This window comes from Carassius auratus, unplaced genomic scaffold (assembly GCF_003368295.1).
Source record: "Carassius auratus strain Wakin unplaced genomic scaffold, ASM336829v1 scaf_tig00017026, whole genome shotgun sequence".
In the NCBI taxonomy this organism is placed as follows: Eukaryota; Metazoa; Chordata; class Actinopteri; order Cypriniformes; family Cyprinidae; genus Carassius; species Carassius auratus.
Window position 1 is genome coordinate 174,161 of NW_020524730.1, and position 22,970 is coordinate 197,130.

Below are 22,970 nucleotides of genomic sequence, written 5' to 3' on the forward strand. Positions count from 1 at the left end.
CAGATCTTTTCTGGGTATTACGGATTTGTTTTGTCTCATAATGTAAATATGGGATGGCTACCAGCCCACACTGGCATTCTACCAGTCAAAGCAGCATGTGTTTGTGAGTGTTGAACCATGATATGATGGGCAACTGGACCAGAGGGGTGGAGAGAGAAGTCAGACAGGCAGCTATCAGTGTGATAGGGGGTCCAGAATAATCCGAGGGGACAGCGGCAAGACCCAGGAAGCCCTGGGAGCCAGGGCAACGTTATTCTTTACTCTCATGGGTTGCATTGTGTCTCATGAATTCAGTGTTAATCTCACCCTTTGGGGACATTTGCTGTTGTGTTAATTACACACCGCCAGGAGCATTCATTAACACAAACACACATGCAAATAGACATGCAGAAGTTCACTGACATGCGTTATCAAACATGGGCATGCACAACACGAGCACACATTGTTTACTAATGTGTACATCTAAGGATGAAAAACCGACATGGCTTAATGTAATGCAGTTTAAACACAAACAAACTACATCATTATTTAAACACATAGACATCACCGACACAAGAAAAAGGTATTGGCAAACATGATATACAACATGATATGGGGAGTCGTGGCCTAATGGTTAGAGGGTCGGACTCCCAATCAAAGGGTTGTGAGTTCTAGTCTCGGGCCGGACGGAATTGTGGGTGGGGGTAGTGCATGTACAGTTCTCTCTCCACCTTCAATACCACGACTTAGGTGCCCTTGAGCAAGGCATCGAACCCCCAACTGCTCCCCGGGCGCCGCAGCATAAATGGCTGCCCACTGCTCCGGGTGTGTGCTCACAGTGTGTGTGTGTGTGTGTTCACTGCTCTGTGTGTGTGCATTTCGGATGGGTTAAATGCAGAGCACAAATTCTGAGTATGGGTCACCATACTTGGCTGAATGTCACTTCACTCACTAAGATATAGGTGTGAGGCATTGTGATGCATCATGATTGGATTGTAATTGGCAGAAAAGGGAAAAAAAACAAACATTGTATTTATATAGCAGGGTGAAGTGTTCTGTTATATGTGTTCTGTTATGTGTTATATGTATTTATTTATTCTATTTACTTATTGACTCACCTCAAATAAATTTATGTTTTTATTCAGAAATGTGCATTAAACTGATAAGACTTTTTAAAGCTTCTATTCACAAAAAAAAATGGTCACTAAATGTACACTAAGATTCACTAGCACAATTTCCACAAATTTAAGCAGTGCAACTGTTTTCAACATTGACAATAATAATAATTTTAACCCTTTAACTGTCACCCCCCCCCCCCCCCCATTTTTTTAAATTTTTAAATAGGCATTAAAGTGCACTAACCAAACTAAAATTGTTGTAATTTATGAACACTTTGGAATATAAACATAAGGTTGGTCTCTTTTTAAAGAAGAAAATTAGCAGATTTTGGCATAAGTGGAATTTTTACAAACAATTGAAGTATCAAAAAGTTATAGAAGTTTAAATGTACTGTAAATAATATGCGATTTTAAGATTAGATTTTAAAGATTTTAAGATTAGATTTTACATTAGATTTTAAAGTACCATTTCCATGGTAAAGCAATGTCCGATTTCAAAATGGTTTTCACAGGATGAATCTTGTGCTTCTAAGCTTTCAAATGATATATGATTTATGATGATTAATAAAAGATTTTATAGAGGAAAAGACAATAACAAGAGTGCCAAGCATCCCATAGGTGGGACGGTGACAGTGAAGCTAGTCAGCATATGAGAATGATTTCTGAGGGATCATGTGACTTCAGCTTCACCCATACATTTGGCAGGCATAAATAACAGTTTAAAAGTAAGAAACTGTTATATGTTTATATTGCAACAATATTTCACAAAATGACTGCATTACTTTACAATTGTACTGTATTTTAGAAAAAAAAGAAAAACTCATCAACCACAAACATTTGAACAGTAGTGTATGCACACAAAGACATCAACTAAAATAAATGTGCACAAGGATCTAAAGTAGTGACAGAATAATGATATACTGACATAGCCCCGATCACGCTCTCATCTAACCCACTTAACACTTCAAATGCACACACAGCATGTGTACCATCACACCACGTCGTCTACAGTGGCACCGTTTGGCTCTTCCACATCCAAAACACCCATCACATTACTACTAACCCAGTGCCAAAATAGCCAGATGGGTCTGCAGCTAATGTTCACACGATTAACTCCAGTGCTCTGGGTCTCTTTCCCTCCATCCTCATATAACCTGTTCCTCCCTGCCTCACCCTGCTTGAGACCAGCCCTCATTACTGCCTGCCATCCGCTGACCTCTCACCATGGAAACCCAGCCACATAGCTCACACACACCTAGGGTTATAACCACAAGCAAATTTGTTCTTCATTCCCAATCTATGACTGCCTAGAGATGGGGAAAGGGCCACTGGGAAGGGTACATTGCACCCTCATGGCAGTCAGCTTGGCTTCTGGACCAGAGTGATGGGCTGGCAGGTGACCCTCTCCACTAGCAGCTGGGCCCGGTCCCAGCCGTGGGTTCTTTAATTGTGCCGCAGGGGAGCCCGAACTCTCTCCCCCTCCAGTCAATTACGGCACTAGTTGGTTTAGACAAGACTGAGAACACATGAGACAGAGAAAGGGAGAGAGATACGTTTTGACTGGATTTCAGACAGAGTGAATGGGTTTAAACAGCCAAAGGGGCTGAAAGACCCTCTATCACTGCAGAACACCTTCATGATAGTTATGTAACTGTTGGCTAATGGACTGTGGCATTATGGGAGAGTTACACTTGCTTCACTAGCGTCAGCATTGGAAGAGGTTGAAAAGGTGTCAATAGTGTCTTTGACATGACATAGACCATTAGATCCGCCATCAACGTGGCAAACATGCGTTACAGGATGCCGAATGATGCACGCCACTGGAAAAACTGCATTGAGGCGCATGCAGGCAAATCAGTTCAACTCAATAGTTATTATAGGGGGAGGAGGATTGGTGCACCTCAAGGTCTTGCCCATATAATGTCACACAACATCACCATGACACCAACAGTGAGTGAACTACACATACAATAAAGCGGGGGATGGGGAGTTTAACTGGACGGTGGTTTGACTCTGGCGTGTCACGCCAATGTCTCTAATCAAATATCAGAGAACTGATGAGAAAATGTAATACAAGGTTGTGTAAGCTGAAGTACTCTGACGTTGATGGTGTGAAATGTGATTAAAACTGAATCAAGGCATATAAATCGTGTGAGGTTAACTTGTATTAACATGCCGTGCCAAAAGTGTGCTTTCAATCCCTGAGATGCCCGTGGCTTCAGAAAGGTTAATAAGTTGCCTCACCTCGGCCGAAACGGCGGAGGAAGGAGAGAAGAGGTAGAGGACACCCATTTAATGCAAATTCAGAAGAGCACATACAGCAATGGTCACATCTATCCAGAACATCTGCTCTTTCTGCCTCATCCCCGGAAACCCTTACGAAGAAAACAATCCTAACACATTGGGTGCAAAATGGTTTCGGATGCTTAAGTCACACTTAAAAATGCATTAATGTTATTGCATGAAAAGCAAAATATCAAATCAAAGAGCATCTGAAATCTGGAGCCTTTCTCAAGCAAGGTTTTTATTATTAACTAAAACTATTTGAAATTTTGAACTAAAATAGCTGAAATAAAATATAAATATCAGATGAAAACTTCTGTCATGGCAGCTCATTTTTAAACTAAAACTCAAAGCTATAAATATGAAAACAGAAAAATGAATAAACTAAAATAAATGAAAATAAATGCTAATTCAAAATATTAATAAATATTACTTAATATACTAATATATAATAGTAAAACATATTAAATAATAATAATAGAATAACACCAGTCCACACAGGTGCTCCAGCAGAGGAACCATACATGAAGTTAAATGATTCATTGTAAAACCTAATTAAAATAAATAGTCAAATAAACAAACAAACACATTTAATAAACCTATACATTTAAATGTATTCAGATAAATGCCAGTTGATTTGATTTCTTGTTTGATCGTCCAAAAGCATCCATACATTTTGAAGTTTACTTGTTTGAGCAACTATATTTTCTGTCCCTGCATTTTCCCTGCTGTAAAGTTGAAAATTAGCTGCTGGATCAAAGTTTGGAGTCAATCCCATTCAGAGTCACAAATGATGAAATGCTTTCTATATTGCACCCTGTGGCTCTTTGCGAATGGATTTAGTGACAAGACGAGGGGGGGAAATGTGCCAGGTTGGAGGCTTGTATCAGCATCTAAGCAGCACAACACAGACACAAACGATTTCCACCAAGCCACTGCCAAGGCTTGACCAACACCTTAGAAAATTGGAAAGAGAAAAAGTAGAGGAAGAGAGAGGCAGATAGAGAGACAAAGCATAAACAGGTACAGTATCTACTGTTCTCCTATTTGGGAATCTTGGTAAATCAAAGGGTATGTTACAAGATAGAAGCTTGTCACTCTTTTATGGTTTAAGACTGCATAAAAAGCCTCAGATTGTAGTCAATTCACAGTGTGCTCATCATCAACTAATGTGAGAGACTAGATACTACGACAAATTTCTAACCTGTTTGAAATCCAACCAAACAGTTGTCAGGTATGCACAAAATAAGAACACTGCATCACCACACTCCTCAGAATATCTACTGAATGCTACTAAAATACCTTTTAATAAAACATTTAAATTCAGAGGGAAAGAAAAAAAACAGATTGTTTATATGTAATGTTTCCTTAAGTCAGTCATGGTTTATGTTGAAAATAAAGAGACCCTTCTTCTTTCCTTTTTTGATCCCTATCAAATGAGCATTGCTTAGAGTTGGTCAAGACACACATGAGGTCAGAGATCAGGAGAGCAGAAACAAATAAGACAACATGTCAGAGAGAGAGAGTCGAGCTGTCAGACCATTTGGCTCTCAGACATCAAGTGAAGACCTCAAAAGCTGACCTTTGCTGGTAAGAGGTCACGCAAACTCTCAAAAGCATTCAAAGAAGAGGAGGACTGGAATGTGATTGAGCAAGAAAGATTGAGGTTGAGCGAGAATGATCTATAGTCTGAAACCATTCAATACAAGTGAAGTATTAACCTCATGAATTAATCATGTCAACAATGTCAAGAGACAATTAACGAGTCATTTGTTTGATACAGATCTTATCAATGAATCAATACATAAAAATGGTTTGAATGATTTGTTTGTAACCAGAATGATCCAGTTAAGTGAATCATCTCTCCAAACAGTCTCATAATAGGCTGATTTATGATGTCTGAAGATTTGGAATATAAAACACAAGTTGAATGGACCACTTTATGATACTTTTATACTGCTTTTGTACTCTTTTTGAAGTGAATGCGTAGGTCCCTATTCATTTTGAGTGTTTGTAAAAGAGCACAGGAAACAGATGCAAGATTTCACCTTTTGTGTTAGATGGAACAAACATTTGGACCTTTTCGGATGAACTATCACTTCAAGTCTCACTACACCTTTCTTCCATCTTTGAGTTGCTTTCAATGCTGCTTTTTTTACCTCTATCATCTGCTGTCCACGATAGCCCACCCCTCCCTTACTTTTTTCAATCCCCTCCAAAATTCACTCTCTTTTCCCCAAACTGTCTTGTAACACTGGTCTCCAATCAGGGCGAGGGCTGCTGTTTGGTTGTTTGGGCTCTCAGCTCAGCTTTCCATGGAGAAGAGGCTTTTCACGCTGCTGAGTGTGTTGTTGATATTCAGCAAGGCTCCATCTTGAGCACGCAGCACCGGGATTGTTTACTCGACAGGCAGGCGAGGGGAGGCGACAGGGGGAGAGTGAGCGTGTCATCCCCTCTACTCTTCAGACCTCTCTCTGCACTCTCTCAGTGCCCTGAACCAATTCCACCTCAGAGTCTCGGGGACAAATTAAACATGATAAGACGTCACCACACAGGCCTAGAGAGCAGGTGGAAGAGGATCACACTGAGATGTGGCCTCTGCAACATTTTTGATTTGTATGGAAATTAGGAGTCAAACTGCTTGAACAGCCAATAAAGTTGCAGTCTGGGAAATGTAACGTTTAGATAAGAGACTACGGTGGCCATTACCACTGATAACATGACCCCCCCCCCCCCCCCCAACAACAAAGTGTGTGGAAAGTAAATAAAATGTAAATGTAAATTTGAATGTTGCTGCAAAAACAGAGAATAAGGATTATGAAAAAAAAAAAATTGTGTTTACTATACAGTTTAATCAATTTACTCACAACTTTTAGTTCATTTTTATTTATTTTTATTATTTTTTTTGATTAGGTGGTCACACTTTATTTTTAAGGTTGAATTATTGCTATCAACAAACCATTAATTATTAATTTTCTCCTCAATAAACTCCTACTTTGCTGCTTATTAATAGTAAGTAGTTGTTAAGGTTAGGTAGGATTGGGGATGTAGAATATGGTCATGCAGAATATGTGCTTCAAAAGTAATAAGAAACAGACAATATTTTAAAAATAGGCATGCTAATGAGCAATTATTTAATAGTGAGAATTGGTCCTTAAATTAAAGTGATTTAAAACACAATAACTTCTTATATGCAACATATGTCGCTTATAATATTGCAAAATATTGATTTAAGTATGAAACTACACACAACTTTGTGACTGAGAGAACTGATTAAGAAAGATTAGCAAATATTAGTATATTCAAGTACATATTTACAAGTACTCATATTTATTTGCACATAAGCTTGCCTACATAAGAAACACTGAGGAACTAGTTACATTAAAATATGCAAACCTGAATATTTTAATGGAAAAACAAGCAAAAGAAACATGCCCATCACCACACTGTGAATGGGGCACATATCTCTGGGGTACTTAAGAGTCCCCATGCCCACGTCTGGGATGCCTCATTGTGGAATTAGTTTGATGCAGACCCCCCCAGGGCCTGAGAGGATGTGACTCCACTCTAAATACATCGTGTCTCACTGTCAAACCACACGGCAGAATGAAAATAAAGCTCCTCCCTCCTCTACTTGTCTGCTGAGGAGACTGTGTGCCTCTGTAATGTGTCGTTGCTTTTGTTTTCTTATTTTGGTCTTGTTTTCACTCCCTTTAGGCTGCATGTGGAGACCACACTTCAGTATTTAAAAAAAAAAAATATTTATTCATGTACCCCATATTGACAGGAATACTACAAATGATCAGGTGAAGAAGGGCCTATTAATCTCTGTCTTAGCCCGTCCAATCATGTCACACTACTGTCCTCAACATGAGATCATCAACAAATGTAAAACTAGAATGGTGACACAGAGATTAAGCCCATGAATATGAATGTATAACTCAGAATGTCTTCACTAAAGTCTACTTTTCCATTCCCTGGGAAATTAAACCAAAATACTTGTCCTAAAGTGAGTACTTGCTAAAATAATACAACTTGTTTAGCGTAAAGATCTTGCACCTGAAAACTTTCATTCATCTCAGGCTTAACAGATTTGGATGAGAGAAGTTACCATATTTTTCGGACTATAAGTCGCACCTAAGTAAAAGTCGCATCAGTCCAAAAATATGTCATGACGAGGAAAAAAAAAACATATATAAGTCGCACTGGACTAGAAGTCGCATTTATTTAGAACCAAGAACCAAGAGAAAACATTACCGTCTACAGCCGCGAGAGAGCGCTCTATGCTGCTCAGTGTAGGCTACAGGAGCAATGAGCACCATAGAGCGCCCTCTTGTGGCTGTAGATGGTAATGTTTTCTCTTAGTTCATTTATCTTGGTTAATGTCAAATTAATTTTGATATATAAGTCGCACCTGACTTGTCGCAGGACCAGCCAAACTATGACAAAAAGTGCGACTTATAGTCTGGAAAATACGGTATATGATATATTTAAAAGCTAGCATACATCATGCAGTAGCATACAACAATGTCATCTTTTAACTATTCTTAAACTTCCACAGGAGAAATCAAGTAGACTAACTTTGGCTGCCTTCTCAAAAGTCCACGGTATATATATATTCAACAATCAAAAACTTGCACTTAAACAACCCCCAAATGAGGAGGCAAAGATTTCATTGAAAGTTTTAGAGTTTCTTCGAGACATGTAGCACAGTGTGGTGGCCTTTTGAAAATGGGCTGCTGTTAAGTGCAGTAGTTGTCCAAATTGCTCCCCTCTGAGATAAGATGATTAAAGTCAGTGGGACATCCAAGTGTAGTGATATGAGCAAAGAACGGTGGGGTATCCTCCTCAAAATGCAGACTCCTTTAACCAGGTCACCTCCCCCCCACCCCCGTTGCCTCCCAAAAGCACAATAAACTCATTGCAACCCATTAATAATTAACTCTCATTTTCCTGCATATGTGATTTATTAGAGAATGGCAAAAAATGAACGAGCCTGTGAGACTAGGCTGAGGCGGAGCACAGTGGGCAAACAAAGAAAAATGAGCACGGGCCACGTTGGATTTATTGAGACAAATTGGCTCTGTGTATTAGAGCAATTAGAAAAATCACTTTCTTTTTAGAAGCATGCCACCAGAAAGCAACTCTCTATTTTTGGTATGAACACGAAGTCGATAAAGCCATTTGCTGTCAGCTGAGTAGAATTCTAGAGAGTCTAGCTTCAAGGTCAGAAAGAAGCCAATCAATGTCACTTTAATGCAAGCTGGTTCATTGATAGTGCATCTTTGGCATCCCAGGCAGCTATTTTCTAAATACACTGAAGAAAACCAAGTTTCAATAACATTTCATAACATTAATACAATGATAGCTCCATGAATTTACGATTTTACGCAGTAGCACATCTCCTTCTCCAATACGGTCTCTGAAGCAAATTCTGCTACAAACACTTGCTGGGGAAAAAGCTGATTTTATAAAAGAGCAAGTGCCAAAACCAATAGTTATCTGATGCTAGAAAGAGCAAGCCATCAAACGAGTGTTTGTTGAGAAAAATAGTTTGTGCATGTTGTGTGTACTGGAGTTTTTAGTGCAAGACTGGGTAGCCTTGGGTCCAGATGGACATGTTGACATCCGAGGATGAGTGATTTTCTGGAGTGATGAAAGAGAGAAAAAGAGAGAGAGATGAGGGAGAGGGCCAGAGTCATGTGGACAGAGCTGCACTGGCAGATGCTTCCATTCGCAATAAACAGCATCAGCAATAAACAGCTCTGTCCTTAGGGGAGACAAGTGGAATGATCTAGCCCCCTGTTCAAAGCGCTTTAGCATGCTGCTTATCAAAAGCTTCCTTTATTATTTTACTGTGGCATTAAGACCAAGCTGTTAATATGAGCCAGACTGGAGAACAATTCCATTGCGCCCTCCATTCACCTGCCGCAGGACGTAACGGGATTTGCTGGTATGGAAATGAACATAATTCTAATCAGGTGGTGGTCCTGTATTATAAAACCTCAAGGATTCCGGTTTTCTTTGATACTGGGATCTGTCATGCTACATAAAATACATTTGCATCTATTCACAGTAATGCCTATATGTCCTTTTTCAAAGACATAATACTGCTGTCATTACAGATTACAGGCTTGAAACTGACAACAAGGCATTTCAAGCTCAAAAGTCTTTTAGGGGATCTTGCTTCTGTCTTATATCTAACAGTCTGGGCAAGGATTTGAGTGAGCATTTCTGATTTCTCAAAAACCTGGTGCAAGAGCTCTCAGTATAGAAGAAGAATAGTAGGCCTCATATCTAATGCCTTTGATCACAAAAAGGTTAAGTCTGATTCCATCATTATGGGGGAAAGTGTCCAGGTCATTTCAGGACCCTCCATAGCCCAAGAATTAAGCCTTGGCAGGATCACACAAGGAATGTTGGGGTACTGAGGAAGAGGGAGGAGAAGAAACAGTTGTTCAGAGAGTTCAGAGAGAATTTGATTCAATTTTGGCTCAAAAATGGGGATCATGTCAGGCCGCTTGCAAGGAAGCTGAGGTCCTGATATATGTATTCAGTGTAGCCATCTACTACTGCAGGGAATGTACTCTGACAAAGCCACACTCAAAATGTTGACCTAAATCTATTTATTTGAACATGGTAAGATGCTGACCAACTAAAAAAAATAGCACACACAAAACTCATAAATGCTACTTATGCTAACAGTCCACAAGTCTGTAAAACAGATTTACAAACTTGATAGCAAAATGAATGAAATCAATATACTTTCATCTAAATAAACTTGTAGAGTCTGCTCGGTGCTTTACACACCCATACTAAAGGAAAATATATTTACCAATATATTTCTTAAAATATATTGTCATATATTGTAATATATTATTTTCCCTTTTTATTTTCTAATATATTATATAATTGAATACATTTAATAATATATTAATGATACATATATTATATAATATATTGCAAAATATACAAATGATTGCCACTTTCAATATATTGCAATATATTGAAAAAAAAAAAATATATATATATATATATATAATTGTTTTTTTCAATATATTGCAATATATTTATATATATATATATATATATATATATATATATATATATATATATATATATATATATATATATATATATATATATATATATATAAGAATATATGCCTAATATATTACATGATATTTTCCAATATACTGCAATATATTTTTGTTTCATAAGGGCATCTTAACTTAATCATAATTAATTTGATTATTTTGCATATAATCGGAACAAAATGTTTAGTCACTTGACAGCTATCATTCTTGCATTTGCTGTACTATCACACAGGGCACTGCTTTAATCTTCACCACTGATTCTGTGAGAGATATATGGAACTCCACAACCTGACACTCAATTGCTTTTTCTCTCTCTTTCTCTCTCATCATACGCTCGCCGGTCATTAACAGACAAAAATTATGGCAGCCCTCCTTTTAGAGGTCAAGTGCTGCCCTGGGCTCCTCCTTCTCCATGAATTACTTCAGCATTGACACCAATTATTAAAATACATCTTCATTAGATCTCGCTTCAGAGCCCCATCTGTGGAGCAGCCAGGAGCCATCTTCACCACCCATTGCACTTAATTTACCAAGATCAAACTCATCTATTGCCTGAGCCACTCAAAGCACCAACATGACCAGGGCTGAGCAGTGCCTCCCAAAAAAGCTCCTTCAATTCGGTTTACTGCTAGTCTAGAGCAAAGAAGAAAAAAAGCTACCATACGACTTCATCCAACATCAATTTGCACTTCAAACCAATGCAAAAATACACAGCTTTCCTCACAAAGCAGAAAAAGGGAGGAGTGCTTGCGATCACAGAGAATATCAGTGAAGTGTTCAGGTGCTGCTGTGAGTTCAAATTTCGGTAAGAATTCATATGATGCACCATTTAACGAAAATGGTGGTGCTGATGTGGTTTATGTTTCAAAAGCAAAAAGCAATGCATGTCATCACAGCGCCGAAGAGTCAGACTTCTATTTTCTTGAGAGTGGATGTCAGCGGTGAAGAACAACCTATTAGGGCAAGAGGAGGAGCAAGTTTTGTCAGCATCCACCTTATTTCAGTGGCACATAAAAGCAGAGGCATTGAATTGCTTTTCAAATGCAGTAGGCCATGCCACACACTCAATCCACCATTGTATCCGATTTGATCCCCCAAGCAGAAACACAAGCAGAACCATTGATTGATACCACCAAGTGAAGGGAGTCTGGGGGAAATAGGGAATAAGAGTGTGAGAGAGGTCTAAACTGCATTTTTTTTAATGAGGTCTAAACTGCATTTCTGAAAAAGCTCACACTGCTTCTAAAGCATGCATTGACAAATGGTAACTGTCGACAATCATGCTAACCTCCAAGAGTACGATTTGGGATGAAAGGGCACAGAACACTAGGGATTTGGGATTTTTTTTCTCAAAAGGTCAAGCACAACAAAAAATATTATTCCATTTCACTTCAAAGCCTGTGAGCCTTTAGATGAATGAGAATTTCCTGAAGACAAGCTCAAAAAGTGGTCTGCCTTTTACTGGATTCACAATGTTATCAATAATTAAACCAGTCTGACAGAGTAGTTCCAAATGTTTTTACACTGATGAAAGAAGTTTTAGATTAAATTTGCATAGCTTCCGAAACTTGCCAACTTACCAAATATTTCAATAGATTGCAACATTTGAAGCAGGTTTCAAAATGATGCAAACACAGATTTAGAAATTTTACAATTATTGTGTGAAAAAAAAATGCCTTGCAGCCCCATGATTCGTTGCAACTACAGGACATAAAACATTTCATTATTTATATACCACACAAATAAATAAATAAATAAATAGTTAAATAAATAAATGCTGAGGTGATAATATCACTTCCATAATTTTATTACAAAATGAAGACCGTTTAAACTTGCATTCTGTCTGCAATTTGGCCGCATTCCTCAGAAGCTCAAACAGACTACTTTTTAATACAGTAGGAGTCTGGAGGTTTTGAAAGACATAGATCTAAAACCCCTGTTGATCACTAAACCCTTGTTTCGTTAAAAGCTATTTAACACCAGGGCCTTTGAGCAGTGGAGGAGAAAGAGATTCTGTAGTGTAGCAGAAAAAGAGGAAAGTGAAATGGAGCAGCTATCTATACCAATACTCAAACACCAGTAAGACTTACACTCTGGGGGAAAACTAGATAACAGATGCCTGTTTTATATACTTATTATATACTGTATACTTTACAGAGGGCAAGAACACATTTACACCTCTTTGACTCATTGTTTATTACTTGGCAGTCTCCAGATAAACGCTTTAGCTATAAGCGAGTTGTAGAGAGCGCTTTTCCCTGGCCCTTCCAAGCAGACCACACTCAGCACTACATAAAGCAGCAGTTGTTCAGACAAATGAAGCAAAGCTTGACCAATGACTGCTCTGCCAGCTCTGCTATGAGGATTTATAGTGCGAGGCAAAACTGAGCATCTGTGAAGCCTTATAAAGTAATTCATCCCTGGAGATTGCCAACTCCAAAAATGCTGGAGACAGGGTGAAGACACCACCTACCACCTCCTCCTCCAACTGGTGCTGTAAAAGTATATTTCTGAGATGCAGTCTTAACAGTACACTAAGACTCACTCATCAGATGGCAGACAGTTCAAAGTCAGTACGATTACCAATGGTATAAGATCACTCTCTCTTCCCTTCCACTCTCTTTCAGTGGCAAGGTTTACCACTGGTTAATAATCTTTGAATTAAAAGTGGTACGAGGAAGTGAGATTCTATTCACTGGGTGAAAGTTCCCAGAATGGGTCCAAATCACATCTTACTCACTTCAAAGCTTGAGTCGCAGAATCGTAGCTTCAGCTTAAAAGAACTGCTGCAACTATCAAACACAAAGAAGCATATTTCATTCATGAAGACGTTCAGTTAGGGTTCAGAAACAGACCTGGGGAGAGTCGAGTCAGTGGGTACGCTTCAGGCGTAATTGATAGGAACTGAGCCAAAGATGGGTCCCTGAGGAACTCCTCAACTCTTACTTATAAAACCTACACCTTTGCAGAGAAAAACTACAGAAACAATACAAAGTGTAGACGACTGAAACCTAAACACAATTATATAAAAAAAAAAAAAAAAAAAGTACTTGGCTTCACAGGAATAGGCTGTGTTTCTGTCAGTGTCTCAGAAGAGGAAGTACAAACCCCAGTAGCAATCAGCATTATAGTATTCAAGAGTCACATAGGCACTTCTGCACATCTAAAACCACATCTTATACTTAAAGTGTTGCTGGATGAAGTTTAACAGGCCAATATAATGTCGATACTGGAGGATAAGAGGAGTTATCTGGAGCTCTGCCAGTGGGCTAATGCTAGCAAACTCCAAAGACCGCGGTCAATCTGCTCTCAGATCAGTTCCCTTCAATAACTGATCATCTGACCGCCGCTGCACACATGAGCAGACTCTTCAATTGTGCTCAATGTCTGACAGGCCCTCCTCAATGCCCCTTCATGAAACGGGCATTAAAATCTACCGAGGCCACTCACTGTCAAAGGTTCAACTTACTGCCTTGCCGAAGGAAACATCCACTATCCTTCTCCAGCAGTGTGAATAAACAAGGGAAGCAAACAGAGAAACAAACTGGCCAAAACAAGAGTGAAACTCTCTGTACTGTAACTTTCTCTCTCGTTCTTTCTTCCTCACTGTTTCTCAGGGGGCATCCAGTGAAGCGGAAAGGCAGCCAAGCTAACCAAGCATGTCTGTCCTCTGCTCCTATCGAAACCCACAGCCGCTTAAATAACGGTTCCCGTGAAGGAAGAGGGATGCTTTGTAAACTGACACTGCTGACATGTAAAGTACGCTTCCAACTCTGCAGCTCTGCTAATTGGCACAGAGCTAAACGCTTACTTAATCTGATTGTAGAGACAATATAAAAAAAAGGGAAGTAGGTGGAAACTGAGGCAGTTTTATAAAGATAATTAACATTTCACAGAGACGATTGGTTTCCGAATGTTAGGACAGATAAAAGTAGGTATCAGGGTAGCTGAAACGACGTGTGCCTATGTGATTATTGGGAGAGGCAAAGCAGGTTGTCCTTACCTCTGGATTTAGAAGAGAAGGACAGTGAAAGCTGGCTGAACATGTCCGGGCTCTCAAACCGCTCTTCTTTGACTTTGAGCCAAAAGCAATTTTCCGCCATCTCCTGAGGCACTATCTGCAAGCACAGAAAAACTCCATCAAACACCAGCAGGAATAGAGTAAGCAAGCACCATTGCACACTTAAGCACACACACATAAAGCATGAATACCTGATGCTTACATTACTCCAGTTTTAGTGACACAATCTTTCAGAAATCGTTCTAATTTGCTGATATGGTGGTCAAGAAACGCTTAATATCAATGCTGAAAAGAGTTGGGCTGCTTAAGAATTTTGAGAATTTATTCAGAATTATTTGATGAACAGAAAGTTGCAACTTTTTTTAAAGCATTTGTTTAATAAGTTTTTTCGTTTTGTTTTTTGCAACAATGTAACAGTCTTTAAAGTCCACATGAAATCAAAATGTACACTATTTGCTTTGTTAAGAGCATACTGATAGCATTGAGATGAACAATTAAACCAAGTTCATCCACTGGAAAAATAAATTGTGTGTCTTTGTAATAAATTTGGAATGGAATGGAATTTCTTCTCTGATGACATCGGATTGACAGCTTGGACATAATATCCTTAACTACTCCCTTCTAACTGTTAGTTAGCTGCGAATGAGAGATGGTGAGGAGGAGCGCTAAAATGAAAACACACCCTATATTCAATATTTCAATTCAGTTTTAAATCACAATATTAAAGTTGGTAGCAAGATGCAGTTCACACTATGTTACTAAGGTAACTTTAATTAATTTAATGCATACTTGCTGAATAAAAGTATGACTTTTACCTACCCTAAACTTTTAATTGGTAGTGCACATAGTATTGTATTTTTCTTTTTTTAATTACATGCCTTAAGTGTTGGACTTTTAAGTTAAAAGTCATTATAGAGGAATTCCTCACAATTGATGAGTCACTAATTGCCCACACAACCCATCAAATATACTGTGAAAATATGTTGTTCTTATTCTAGAAAATATGTGCACATCCTTTGTTTGTGTGTGTCTTTATTTGTGGGGTTAGAATTAGGATCAAAGTGATGTAAACTAGTGGAGAGAGGTGGCTCTATGATAGATAGACAACAAGAAAAGTATATTCAACAGTATATACATATCACATATTTCCAAGAACTCTGTGGGGTATAATTAGAATCTGAATAAAATAGACTGGGAAACTGTCGGCATCACTAAGAATTACTAGATTTATGAATAAAAACAATTTGCATTCTATTTTTGTTATAAATGAGAAATGGTCATTCCCTCAACCTCAATAATAATGTAAAGAAAATTATACGGCTGAGTAAGCATCATTTTGCATAATTTAAATTAATTTACAGTGTTACATGATCATTTCAGTATTTAATGTGATTTGATTTGTTGAGGTAAGATATAATTATTTCTTCATAATGTGTAGTAAGTTTTGAGGGTTATGAATATGCATGTCTAACATGGTGAAACACTCTGGTAATGGTAATCAAGTCAAGTCAAATCAAGTCTGCTTTATTGTCAATTCTTCCACATGTACAGTACATACATACAGAGAATTTAAATTGCGTTACTCTCAGACCCTTGGTGGATACAGATAACACTTAATAGTAGAGCCTAAAAAATCTAGATCAAATATAAAATACAACTATACAATAAGGGCATGTAAATAAAATTATAAAAATAAAAATAAAGTTAAATAAAGCAGCACGAGGCACATGGCAGATAGAGTGCAAACCAGTGAAGTTAACAAACAGTGCAGATATAAAGAAAAAAAGAATGTAGTGCAAAAAAAGCTTATTCAGTCTCATTAAAGTGACAAAGGGCTAAAAGAGCAGTTCTTTTGTTTAAACAAAATGATGAGGTAGTAGAATGAGGTAGTAGGCAGACCAATGCTGCACAAAGTGACTGGTGCATGTCATCGTATGTTGTGTCATTGTATGTAATGGTAGTCATTCAACTACATTTAATTTAGTTGTTCATCCTGGAGCCTACTTTGCAGCATTTTCTCGACATGATCCACATTACTGGACGGTTTCAGATCGCATTTACTAAGTCAGAGTGGAACGGTGAAAATACAAGGGACTGACCGAGTGAAAAACGAACAGTCTCATTAGTGTGCTGCCTCATAAGGGCACTTGTGAAAAATAAATGAAAAAACAAACCTTGACTCCTCCAAACAGAGTAATTAACATGAGTCTCAGCCAGAGTGACCTTGTTCATGCTCAAGCAGCAGAAAGAAATACTGTAGCTTCCTCTCGCCTTGGGCAGCTACACCCATCTCTGGGCAGAAAGTGACCAGCTCCAAACGGTCTTAGCAGCAGATGCGAGCAATCATTTACTTTCCCATAAGGTAATGCGGCTCCCCTGTGTGGGTGTTCTAACGGTTGGAGAAATTACATTGCAGCACCTTTAGGCAACAATCTCCGATGTGGCTATTTGAAAGTTCGTTACATGCTTTAGGGAAAGATCGGGAGGAGTGCAGGGGCTGGAGTGTTTCACTTCACCGCTGCTGGCTACATTCACTGTCTGACTGTTATCTTGCTCTGTTGTGAGAGATGGAGGGGGTCTCCGGTGGGTGATTTAAAATAGCAAGAATCAAACTGATTAGCATTCTCATTTTCATCCTCTTTCACTCTCTCCATCACCGTTACACAGCATAAAGACACTTGAGAGATCTCAGCATTACCAAGCATGCAAGAGTATAAAAGACAGAGGAAACATATTTGTCAGTAAATAAGCTGCTAATACTTCAATTTTCAATACTTTAATATTTTATCAGCTCAGACATTTTGTCACTGCTTCAAACCTGGCTAACCGTAACATATTTAGTTCACTATGTGTTTTGATATAAGAACTGTATTACAATATGTAAAACCGTTTCTGTGCCGATGCCAAATTTATTCATTAATTTGTTAATAATAATAATCACATTTTTGGCTAGTCTATCAAGTTCAAAATAAAAACAAGCAAATAATAAAAATCATCAACAAAATTACAAATGATTTTTGTATTGATTAAAGTATTTAACTAATTGCATCCAACTATAGGGAATCAGTCTTTTTTTATTAATTGTTTGGGGTGGCTGGCTTAATAGTTAGTTTATTTAATAGTTTAATTTTAAACAATGTAAATTCATCCTCAAGGGAACAAAAATATGTAGCATGACCATTTCAAATGTGATAAGAAATGTTTCTTGAGAAGGATCATGTGACACTCAAAACTGAAGTAATGCCTGTTGAAAATCTACCTTCGTCATTTAGGAATAAATTATATTTTAAAATATATTAAAATGGACAAGAGTTATTTTAGAATGTAATAATTTTACATTTTTATCAAATAAATGCTGCCTCCACAAACATTTATTTTAGCATATAAAAAATGTAATAAATCATGGAAAATATACAGTACAATATTACTGACTGTAATTTGCTCAATCTCCATACCACACAAAGAACACTTATAAGAATTACTACAAAAACAAGGCGTGTTGCCCTTGAGGCCAAATGGATCCTTCTTTGTGGTTCTTTAGCTTTTGAACATTGATTAGCCCTGATTTATACCATTTTTGCTTGCTAAATGAGTTTCTTGCAAAGAGTTTTATTTTATTTTATTTTCCTCCATTAGACTCTGAATGTTGCATAAAGAAGTTAAAGGCAAGGTCAAGCAGAAGCATGAAAAAGTATAAATAAATGAATCCAGTTTTCAGACTGTTAAAAAGTCCCCAGGGCGATGGGTAAATTAATGAATGAGACTTAAAAGCAAAAAGACGAAGTGAAAAGGTTAACCCATAGAAATCGCATTGGAAGATTACACAACATTGTTTTATATATTTGTGTTTTGTTTCATTTCAACTCAAAAATGTATTCAATTACAGCCAGAATGTGTGTGCAAGGGCACTTAAGTTAATGAAATGGTTTACAACCCGATTTCTTGAAAGGAAGGCAGAGTGGCGAATCGTGAGTCTCATGGCTCGACGCTCTTTTTAATAAGCTGCGTGTACTCGTAGGCTTTGGACCATCAACTCCCACCGAAAAAGTTACACTCTCTTTTTCGCCCTTTCATTTTGTCTTCCTCTTACACACTGGGAAGGCTAGATTACTGCCACTATTTGCAATTTACTGCTGACCTTGGAGTGTGTTATGCTGTTCTCAGAACACGTGTTTTTAAACCATTTAAGCCCTAGTGACGTTCACTGTCTTACCTTGGACCAGTTCACCCTCTTCATGACGCTGTCAGGTTTGTAGGTCTTCTTGGGCACCAGCCCGTAAGGCAGCTGTGCAACGAGCGGAGGAGGAGCCAAAGGCATACCAGGTGGTGGGGGAGGGCCTCCTCCAGGAGGTGGAGGCGGTGGTGGCGGCCCACAGCCGGGTGGAGGTGGTGGAGGAGGTGGAGGTCCTAGAGATGCAGGACAAGGAGGAGGTGGTGGAGGAGGCGGAGGTGCAATTCCTCCTGGTGGTGGTGGTGGTGCTGGAGGAACAGCACCGGCTGCTCCAGGTCCTGCTGCAACCTGTGAAGGGATCAAAAAGAGTCAAGAGACAAGAAATGGCAATCTTAAGAGAGCACTGTGACCCAAACATTCACCTCAACCACTCCCGTTCAGCCTCTACACCCAAAGGCCCATGCTTTTATCACCATTACATGTTCGACCCCATCAGAACTAGTGGGTGAGACAAGGGCAAAGGACAGTGGAGGATAAAAGACAGTGTTTACAGCAGCTGACTTTTCAATTTTAGGAGAGTGCATTAAAACAAGTCTAAAAATCAGAGAAAGTGAGAAAGAGAGTGGAGAGATAGGGGTGAAGGGGCTCCTCGCATGCATTAAATAAGAGTTGATAAAAGCAGATGGATGACTTGGAGCTGCTGTGGCCTTCCCTCCGGGCGCTGGTTCCCTCAGCAGCACTGAGCATCTGTCTGTCTAGTGTGCAATGCACCGCCTCCTCAGAGCCAAGTAGGGGTCAGCGCTCAGAGGAGCCTGAGCCCACCGCCCAATCCTCTAACTGGGGAAACTGGGACATGGAAATTCCTGAGGGGCAGGTAGTCACATTGAATATGTAAATAAATAAACGGCAGGTCGGTCGATGTGACTGGTAGACTCTTCTGGAATGTACACACCTGTCAGGTGTATGGGCTCTCAGAAGATTTGAGAAGTGTTGCACGTGTGATAAAGTGAATGTGTGCGAGTCTACCATGGGTAAGTGATGGAAGAGTTATCTTGGTGGAGACTGGACTTTTTATTTTTTTTTATTATTATTTTTTTTTTATCCAGTGTATCCCATAGAACAGAGTGCAAAAGTAACACTCGCCTGGTGCCAAACGCATGTACAAATTGGAATTGGTGAGCAATTAAAATGTTAGAAACTGTACAAAGTCAAATGCAATGGAAAAAATTAATTCTACTAAAGAATACATTCCTCAAATTTACATTTGAACACAATTATTATTATTTAGATGTAAATATTATATAACTATTACATAACTATAGAAAACAAAAACAAAAAAGAATCCACAATTTAGATTATGTTGAGCGAGAGTTAATTGTGGACCCTTCTTCAATGCAGAATACTGAGATAAAGAAGACGAGATGAAGCTTAACTCTGGGTAACATCAGGATTTATAGAGCAGCATAGCATAACCCATTTCTATGGGCCTCGTAGGGTTTCTGTAAGCTTGACACACACACACACACACACACACACAATTTAAAAGCCATTTCAGTTTCAGATTAGAGGCAGAGTATGAAAAAGTGACTGACACTGTGGGCGTAACTCAAAAGAAACAAACATGGTGAAGTTTATGATGATCATCTTTATTGTTTTAAAGACGTAACAACGTAAGCGTTCATTCATTCCATACGGAACATACTTAACTTGTGATTACACCGAATGACAAGATGACAGTATTGATATTCGTTTGCGGATGAAAAATGAAAAGCGCTTTGTGTAGACTGATTCATTGCGTTTAATCATAAAGCATATCAGATGAGAGTAAACCATTAGACTTGATTAACATGTAAATTGCTTCTGTAATTTGGTAATAGATTGAGCATATGAATAGGATGCAGCCACCTGAACCTTTAGCAGTAATGAGAAGAGTAATCTGGCTTGACTGCTCATGCAACTGGTGGTGGCACGCAGTCGACCTCTCTGCTCCATGCTCTAGATCTTTAACCTTGAGCCACAATCCACAGGGTTTTTCTTTATTGGTCCATTTTATTTCCTTCCCTGACTTTCCTAGTAACTGAAGATCACAAGATGGTCTCCAGGAAAAGAAGCCATTATGGAGGAGTCAGGTCTCAATTCATCCATTAAGTGATAAGACTGAAGGCATTAAATGTCCTGACAAATCAATCTTGCTCTGCTTGCAACAGAATAAACAGGTATTCTGAATCATTCATAAAGGGTGGCCAAGTCTCTTTAGCAACAAATGATATGCAAATGCTTCAATTAAGACTCCCAATAGACCAGATACGACTTGACCTTTGGATGATTACAAACCATTCTTCTCTTTCATCACCCCCCACCCCACACACCATTTTCTTAAATCTAACTTTGTGCCTCATCACTGCATAAAGAAAAAGTTTTTTTTTTTTTTTTCTTAAGCAATTCCCCTCTCTGCGCTCCAGTCTCAGTTCAGTTGATTAGGAGAATGATATGTGTCAAGCCACATTTTTATATGCATTACCGAGTGTTTGATTACACAATTCAGGCAGTGGATTGTTTATTAGAGAGGAAATTAAAAAGGTGTAGGAGCATCATGCAGGAAGCCGAGGTCCCTTGACGAGTACCCTGTCCCATGATTATGCGTCTGTCAATCTCCAGCCCGTTGTGACCCATTTTCTCTTTTAAGTTTAATACAAGAGAATGGCAAGCAAATTAGCTGCTAAATTAGAGCACAGTCATTTCCGCATTGCTTTGGCCCTCTGTGGCAGCTTGTGGCGTGCTGCAGACCCTCCAGCCACGGTTCTGGAATGCTAATCAGCCTCCAGCACTCAATTTTCTCTAGCTATACTCTTTATGAGCCCTTGTTCTCTTTAAACAATATCCATCATTTAGTCCAATTTTACAACCAAAACCCATTTTACACAGGAAAATGTTTCATTTAAGGCTCCTTTCCCCCTCTGTTTTCATTTTGGCTTCTTATCTTGCTTTAAAATGCAATTTACAACCAGACAGTCTGTTTTGATAGAGGTCTAAGCTGGCCATAGACCTGAATTTTCTGGCCGTCTCCCATAACATTCAGCTGCACTAATTAGCAGTCAGCATGTCTAAAATGTATCTGTTAGAAATGGACAGGACAATATCAAGAAGACAAGCATCCATTTACAGTCTCAACGGGTGGGAGGGCACTCTTGGTAGAAACAGTCACAGTTTGGGTAATTAACTAGGGCTAACACAAAATTAAACCATCTCAATCTCATCTCTGATGAGCAAGAGGCAAATTCAATTAGTCTTGGTTACTACTGAGGGTTACAATACTCTAGTTAAATGGAAAGACGGGGTCTCATCTTCACTTCCAGCTGGAAGTGGCGCTGGGAGCCTGTTCCATTGTGTTCCTGTAGCTAACGTGGAAAAGAACGATAAAAGCAACCCAAAACTAAGGGTTCGCTTCCCAGGGAACAGATAGACTGCTTGCTTCATATACTTTCTAGCTTTTAAGAACTGGAAGTATTCAGAGTATAGAGATTGTGTTTGACAAGATTCACCATCACAAGCTGTTTATATGCTGGATATGTGGAAAGGATTATGGCCTAATTCTGTAGCATGCATTTGTAATGAATGATTGCACAGCATCTGTTGAAAGTCTGGAGACAATACAGAAAATCAAGGCTCTGGATGATCAGTGAGAGGTAACAGCTTTGAGCAACCTGTTAGAAGGTATAAAAAATGCTGATTTTCAATGATGCTGGCGGGCGGCTGCATTGAGCATGCTGGGAAGGCGGAGGGAATGGTTGGGAGGACACCCACCTTGCTGTTTCTTTCGCTGATGCTTTTTTCTGCCTCCCTTAGCTTGTCTCTCTCACTAATCAACTGGACAATTGAGGGACAGACAGACAGACACATAGAGAAACAGAGCAACGGTAAGGCAAAGACAGAGATTTTATAGCTGGAAGAGAAGAATCAAGCAAAAGCCAATTGCCAACTTTACTTAAGTTCACATGGCAATAAAACTTGGGGACAGCAAGAAATTGAATGCAAGTAGCCGACTTGTTTGCCTACTAATGAAGTAATACGGGATTTCATTAGCCGTTGTTGTGTGCTTTGCAGGAGTGAATTCATAAATTAAGAAAACCATTAAACACCCTCACACAGTTCCAGTTCCAGACAAAATTGAGTGCAACAGTGCCGCCCACATTTTCAGCAGACCTGGTTCTGGAATTATTTTGCCCGTAGACATTTTTAAAAAGTCTTTAAGATTTAAAAGTGCTTTATGGAAATAGTTTGGTGCCAAAACTTTTGTCTCA

General features: G+C 38.8%; 1 protein-coding gene across 6 annotated transcripts in view; it reads right to left on the reverse strand.

The window, feature by feature from the left end:
* LOC113075386 (protein diaphanous homolog 2-like) overlaps positions 1-22,970 on the reverse strand; it is a 335,815-nt gene that overhangs the window by 163,894 nt on the left and 148,951 nt on the right. For 5 of the 6 annotated variants that reach the window (XM_026248089.1, XM_026248086.1, XM_026248087.1 and 2 more), the window contains 3 exons: positions 22,474-22,536; positions 18,712-19,017; positions 14,481-14,595 (listed from right to left, as the gene is read on the reverse strand). In XM_026248089.1, coding sequence (XP_026103874.1) covers positions 14,481-14,595; positions 18,712-19,017; positions 22,474-22,536 — 484 coding nt within the window. The remainder of the gene's footprint in view (positions 1-14,480; positions 14,596-18,711; positions 19,018-22,473; positions 22,537-22,970) is intronic. The other variant, XM_026248091.1, reaches the window with a different exon arrangement.